Below are 7,323 nucleotides of genomic sequence, written 5' to 3'. Positions count from 1 at the left end.
GTGTTATTACTGTTATTACTGTAACAAAGCATTATTACTGTGCTATTACTGTAACAAAGTGTTATTACATTGACATTTTAGTAATTTAGCAGACACTCGTATCCAGAGCGACTTACAGGAGCAATTAGGGTTAAAACAAAGTGGTATTAGTGTCTTATAACACATTACCTAATTAAAACACTAAGGAACCTTAGGGATAGCACAGTGGTGATTGTTATTAAGCCTGAGCATCTGTTGTCTGTTAAAGCCCTTGGGATTAAGAATGCTTAGAATTACTGAGGCAGTAGCGAGCAGTCAGTCAGTCGCTCCTCCTTACTATTTTGAATGGTGTCATTTCAGTACTGAAGCGCACATCCACCTCTTGAACAGGTCAGTCTGCTGATCATTACAGTCTGCAATACTGACCCTAGTCACAGTTGTAATCCCAGTGACCCCATATTTACACAGACACACCCCAGACAGTGAAGTAAATCAAAGACTCAACTAAAATAATTAAAAAGCTACAACAGGAAGTATATCTACCCATAATATGTTGGTAATTTAGCAGTCACTCTTATCCAGAGTGACTTACATGAGCAATTAAGGTTAAATGAAGGACACAGGCATATTTGTCACCTAGGGGACTTGAATCAGCATCATTTTGTTTGCCTGCTCAATGCTCTTAACCCCTAGCCTACCTGCCACATCAACTAGTTTCACTCCATTCTTGTACCTGCCGGTGTAGATTTGACCTTGGTAAAAGCTTTGCTCAGATCATAGTGTCCACACCTTTCCAGATGGATTGACAGAGGGCTTTATTAATCTAATATCAAATGTATATAAGGGTTAAAGTCTTAAGTAACATGCCAAGAACATAAATGTTTCTGTTTAGTGAATTGACACAAGGTTTTGTTATATGCCTACTTGTATTTCAAACACTTGATCAGAGTAATAGTAGTATTAGTAGTACTTATTTGGATCCCCAGTTAGCTTCTGCTGAGGCAGCGGGTACTCTTCCTGATGTCCAAACAGGAATCAAAACATAACAAATAAAATACATAATATACATAATACACAGTACATAGCACTACATGTGCCAGGAGAGATTGAAATGCATGTTATTGACATTCGTCCTCTGTGTACATCAAAGTGCAATACGTGCTGCTCTGTCCTGGAACAACTGCAATTTGCTGCACCTGACCACATAACTGGGCAGTATTCCAGATGCGACAAAACTAGGGCCTGTAGGACCTGTCTGCTTGACTTAGATGTCAAGAAAACAGAGCTATGCTTTATAATGGGCAGACCTCTTTACCAGCAGTAGATTTAGCAGTAGACTTACCATCAGATCCATTTTCTAATCTGACTATGACTATGAAGCCATGATAAGCACAAAATACATGGCATAATTTGTAATCCGAAAGGTCAAGTGCCTAACCAGTCCTAACCAAACAGTCTATGTATGATGACTGGTACCAGCCATTACCATGTAAAATTCAATACCAACAGTAACATTTCATTTAACCTACAGTGATATTATTTTAAGTTAGTTTGCTTAGTTTAGTGGCTATTAAGTATTTAATTGTGATTAATACTGCCCCCATTTTGTTCTATACACTCCCACTGATAGACGTTATCGCAGCAATGAACCCAGATTGTTTTTGAGCATCATTACCAGTGAATCGAAAACAAAGGGATTTCCTCTGCTGCACCCAACAGACATAGAACATGTTGTAACCGAGCACCAGATGGCAGTATAGAGGTAGCCTACTAATTTACTGTATTATGGGAGGCCTTTATTGTAATGGCCAATGCTGCTCAGATGTGAAACCTATGAGGCGCGTTGGAGCTGGTCTGATAACTAATCACACCACGAGAAAGGTCTTCCGATTCAGCGTGCCAGGCTAATACATATTTACTAATTGATTGGAACTGAATGTAACAGTTTGTAAGTGTAACATAATGGCTTTTTCTTCTGGCACGCACCAGAGCCCCTACATAGTTCCTAAATCAATATTCTAATTGGAGATATGGACATTGACATAAATAACACAAAATACGCAAATTAAATAACTGTTGTACTGCAGTTATTACAGCCTTACTACACAGCTATAAGACCAAGATAATGCAGGCTTAAAAGCCATGAATCCATAACACTATGCAATAGTCACAGAGGACATCAGATCAATATCAGGATCAGAACGGTGAATTCCAATTCACTAAGTACAGGTGGAATTATATAGCATTATAATGCATCCTGAATCAGAATTAATATCAATGTAGGCCAAGGAAGAGCTATAACATACAGTAACTTGGAATATTAGAGCAGTAAAACATGATTGTGCTGTTTTCAGGTCAGTGCCCTGTTACTTGACAAATTAATGCCTCAGGTAGGATATTAGTAGTGCTGGGGCCAATTGCTGGTGGACCATATAAAGTAAGTAGATACGATAGAAGGTTGGGACAAGAAAAAAAGTGATCTTTCATAGGTTTATAGGAGGTTTATAGGAGTGGCTCAGCCCAAATTACACGACTCAGCGGCATTCTGGGCGGTGCTTTCAGGCAGCTGTTGATTATCCATGTTATCGGGGAGGCAGTGAGTGAGATCATTGAAACAGCTCCCCTCTCACACACAGCGTTACTACCCTTAGAGCTGTGTACATTCTAAATCACCTGCGAACTGCAACAATAATGCAGCATGAGTCGCGCAACATGAATCGCCAGCAGGACGCCAAGGGAGTAATCTTGACCGGGTATTTTAGCAATAGTGAAGTTTCACCTCCCGCCTCAGTTGTCAATAATGTCGAAGAGATCGAGTCTTCATCGTTGAGGTGAGCGGATAGTCTGTTATTGAACATAGCGTACTGTATGTAACATTGCCGCTTGAGAGGTGCAGTTGCCTAGCATATTCTCTTTTTAGTCAGATATGGCTACCAGTTGTCCGGCTTGTAATCTGACCTCTAACAGAACACTCAGTAAGTAGCCTTCAAGCCACCGCTGTCTTTTCCATGTGTTGATACATTGTTTTCTATGATGGATATTTGAAATCGAATGAGTTCATTGACTAAACAAGCAGTGACGATACACCCGAGTGTATGACAAGGCAAGCAGTATAAATACCAAGTGTAGGCTAAACTAGGCTACGTCATTATGCCATAATTCGACTGTCCATAACCCCACTTTTTATTAGACTAGAGAAAACCTTAGAGCAAGCCCTTACAGGATATATAATGAACACAAATATAAACGCAACATGAAACAATTTCAACGATTTTACTGAGTTACAGTTCAAATAAGGAAATCAGCTAATTTAAATAAATTCATTAGGCCCTAATCTAAGGATTTCACATGACTGGGCAGGGGCAAAGCTTTGGGTGGGCCTGGAAAGGCAGAGGCCCACCCACTTGGGAGAAAGACCCACCCACTGGGGAGCCAGGCCCAGCCAATCAGAATTAGTTTACCCCCAGTATAGGGCTTTTTTACGCAGATGATCCCGTAGGTGAAGAAGCCAGATGTGGAGGTCCTGGGCTGGCGTGGTTACACATGGTCTGCGGTTGTGAGTCCGGCTGGACATACTGACAAATTCTCTAAAATGATGTTGGAGGCAGCTTATGGTAGATAAATTAACATTACATTCTCTGGCAAAAGCGCTGGTGGACATTCCTGCAGTCAGCATGCCAATTGCAAGCTTCCTCAAAACTTAAGACAACAGTGGCATTGTGTTGTGTGACAAAACGTCACATTTTAGAGTGCCTTTTATTGTCCCCAGCACAAGGTTTACCTGTGTAATGATCATGCTGTTTAATCAGCTTCTTAATATACCACACCTGTCAGGTAACCTGTCAGGTTACCTTGGCAAAAGAGAGATGCTCAGAGGACATATACACACACAAACCTAAACCACATTTTTTGTTGTTGCCCTTTTTCTCCCCAATTTCGTGGTATCCAATTGGTAGTTAGTCTTGTCTCATCGCTGCGTACTCGGGAGAGGCGAAGGTTGAGAGCCGTGCATCCTCCGAAACAAAACCCAACCAAGCCACACTGCTTCTTGACACAATGCCCACTTAACCCAGCTGCACCATGTGTCAGAGGAAACACCGTACACCTGGCAACCGTGTCAGTGTGCACTACACCTAACCCTAACCCTAACCCTAGTGTGCAATGGGACAAGGACATCTGGCTGGCTGTGGCAGAGCCTGGACTCGAACCCAAGGTTTCTAGTGGCACAGGTACCACTGCCCCATTCGGGGGGCCCCTCTAACCCTAATTCTAACTAGAGGTCGACCGATTATGATTTTTCAACGCCGATACCGATACCGATTATTGGAGGACCAAAAAAGCCGATACCGATTAATCGGCCGATTTAATAATAAAAAAATGTATTTATTTATTTGTAATAATGACAATTACAACAATACTGAATGAACATTTATTTTAACTTAATATAATACATCAATAAACATCTATTTAGCCTCAAATAAATAATGAAACACGTTCAATTTGGTTTAAAAAATGCAAAAACAAAGTGTTGGAGAAGTAAAAGTGATATATGTGCCATGTAAAAAAGCTAACGTTTGAGTTCCTTGCTCAGAACATGAGAACATATGAAAGTTGGTGGTTTCTTTTAACATGAGACTTCAATATTCCAAGGTAAGAGGTTTTAGGTTGTAGTTAATATAGTATTTATAGGACTATTTCTCTTTATACCATTTGTATTTCATTAACCTTTGACTATTGGATGTTCTTATAGGCACTTTAGTATTGCCAGTGTAACAGTATAGCTTCCGTCCCTCTCCTCGCACCTACCTGGGCTCGAACCAGTAACACATCGACAACAGCCACACTCGAAGCAGCGTTACCCATCGCTCCACAAAAGCCACGGCCCTTGCAGAGCAAGTGGAATACCTACTCCAAGTCTCAGAGCGAGTGACGTTTGAAACGCTATTAGCGCACACCCAGCTAACTAGCTAGCCATTTCACATCGGTTACACCAGCCATTAGGCTGATAGGCTTGAAGTCATAAACAGAGCTGTGCTTGCAAAGAGCTGCTGGCAAAACACACAAAAGTGCTGTTTGAATGAATGCTTACGAGCCTGCTGCTGCCTACCATCGCTCAGTCAGACTGCTCTATCAAATCATAGACTTAATTATAACATAATAACACACAGAAATACGAGCCTTTGGTCATTAATATGGTCGAATCCGGAAATTATCATTTCGAAAACAAAACGTTTATTCTTTCAGTGAAATACGGAACCGTTCGGTATTTTATCTAACGGATGGCATCCCTAAGTCTAAATATTCTTGTTATATTGCACAACCTTCAATGTTATGTCATAATTATGTAAAATTCTGGCAAATTAGTTCGCAATGAGCCAGGCTGCCCAAACTGTTGCAAATACCCTGACTCTGCATGCAATGAACGCAAGAGAAATGACACAATTTCACCTGGTTAATATTGCCTGCTAACCTGGATTTATTTTAGCTAAATATGCAGGTTTAAAAATATATACTTCTGTGTTTTGATTTTAAGAAAGGCATTGATGTTTATGGTTAGGTACACGTTGGAGCAACGACAGTCCTTTTTCGCGAATGCGCACCGCATCGATTATATGCAACGCAGGACACGCTAGATAAACTAGTAATATCATCAACCACGTGTAGTTAACTAGTGATTATGATTGATTGATTGTTTTTTATAAGAGAAATGCAATGCTAGATAGCCACTTACCTTGGCTTCTTACTGCATTCGCGTAACAGGCAGGCTCCTCGTGGAGTGCAATGTAAGGCAGGTGGTTAGAGCGTTGGACAAGTTAACCGTAAGGCTGCAAGATTGAATCCCCTAGCTGACAAGGAAATAATCTGTCATTCTGCCCCTGAACAAGGCAGTTAACCCACCGTTCCTAGTCCGTCATTGAAAATAATAACGTGTTCTTTAACTGACTTGCCTAGCTAAATAAAGGTGTAATTAAAAAAAATCTGCCAAATCTGTGTCCAAAAATACAGATTTCCGATTGTTATGAAAACTTGAAATCGGCCCTAATTAATCGGTCATTCCGATTAATCGGTCGACTTCTAATATATACACACATACACACACACACACACACACTACCGTTAAAAAGTCTGGGGTCACTTAGAAATGTCCTTGTTTTCCATGAAAACACACATGAAATGAGTTGCAAAATGAACAGGAAATATAGTCAAGACGTTGACAAGGTTATAAATAATGATTTTTAATTGAAATAGTAGTGTCCTTCAAACTTTGCTTTTGTCAAAGAATCCTCCATTTGCAGCAATGACAGCCTTGCAGACCTTTGGTATTCTAGTTGACAATTTGTTGAGGAAAGATGACATTTCATCCCATGCTTCCTGAAGCACCTCCCACTAGTTGGATTGGCTTGATGGGCACTTCTTGCTCCCACAACAGCTCAATAGGGTTGAGATCTGGTGACTGTGCTGGCCACTCCATTAATGACAGAATACCAGCTGACTGCTTCTTCTCTAAATAGTTATTGCATAGTTTGGAGCTGTGCTTTTGGGTCATTGTGCTGTTGTAGGAGGAAATTGGCTCCAATTAAGCGCCGTCCACAGGGTATGGCATGGCGTTGCAAAATGGAGTGATAAGTGTACAAATCTCCCACTTTACCAGCACCCCCAGAGCATCACATTGCCTCCACCATGCTTGACAGATGGTGTCAAGCACTCATCCAGCATCTTTTCATTTTTTCTGCATCTCCTGAATGTTCTTCTATGTGATCCTCAAACTTACATTTGTCTGCCCATAACACTTTTTTCCAACCTGCCTCTGTCCAATGTCTGTGTTCTTTTGCCCATCTTAATACTTTCTTTTTATTGGCCAGTCTGAGATATGGATTTTTCTTTGCAACTCTGCCTAGAAGGCCCGCATCCCGTAGTCACCTCTTCACTGTTGACGTTGAGACTGGTGTTTTGCGGGTACTATTAAATGAAGCTTGCCAGTTGAGGACATGTGAGGCGTCTGTTTCTCAAACTAGACACTCTAATGTACTTGTAATCAAACTCAGAAATGCTGATGCTCCAGATACTCAACTAGCCTAAAGAAGGAAAGTTTTATTGCTTCTTTAATCAGAACAACAGTTTTCAGGTGTGCTAATAATTGCAAAAGGTTTTTGTCATTGACACAACATTCCAGTTCTGGCATAGGCACGGTCTGGTGTTTTTTTGTGACCTATTTGTTGATAACACATTCATCTCATTCCATACTCTGAGGGTTGACCATAATATTCCCAATACACACTTTTTTAGAATCCTGCAAACTAGCAACTTTGCCCAAAAAACATTTTCCTTAATTTCCACTCGAGC

The 7,323-nt window shown here is 40.7% G+C and overlaps 1 protein-coding gene across 2 annotated transcripts in view; it reads left to right on the top strand.

Annotated features, from left to right (window-relative positions):
* Positions 1-2,514: 2,514 nt before the first annotated feature.
* LOC110529550 (rho GTPase-activating protein 18) overlaps positions 2,515-7,323 on the top strand; it is a 42,246-nt gene continuing 37,437 nt past the window's right edge. The window contains exon 1 of one of the 2 annotated variants that reach the window (XM_021611809.3): positions 2,515-2,810. In XM_021611809.3, the coding sequence (XP_021467484.2) occupies positions 2,671-2,810 (140 nt within the window). In that variant the 5' untranslated portion in view covers positions 2,515-2,670. The remainder of the gene's footprint in view (positions 2,811-7,323) is intronic. The other variant, XM_090242786.1, reaches the window with a different exon arrangement.

Source organism: Oncorhynchus mykiss, chromosome 8 (assembly GCF_057628025.1).
Source record: "Oncorhynchus mykiss isolate SJ-2025 chromosome 8, ASM5762802v1, whole genome shotgun sequence".
NCBI classification, from domain to species: domain Eukaryota; kingdom Metazoa; phylum Chordata; class Actinopteri; order Salmoniformes; family Salmonidae; genus Oncorhynchus; species Oncorhynchus mykiss.
The sequence above is the reverse complement of the archived record's forward strand: the minus strand, read 5'-3'. Positions and strand labels throughout refer to the sequence as shown.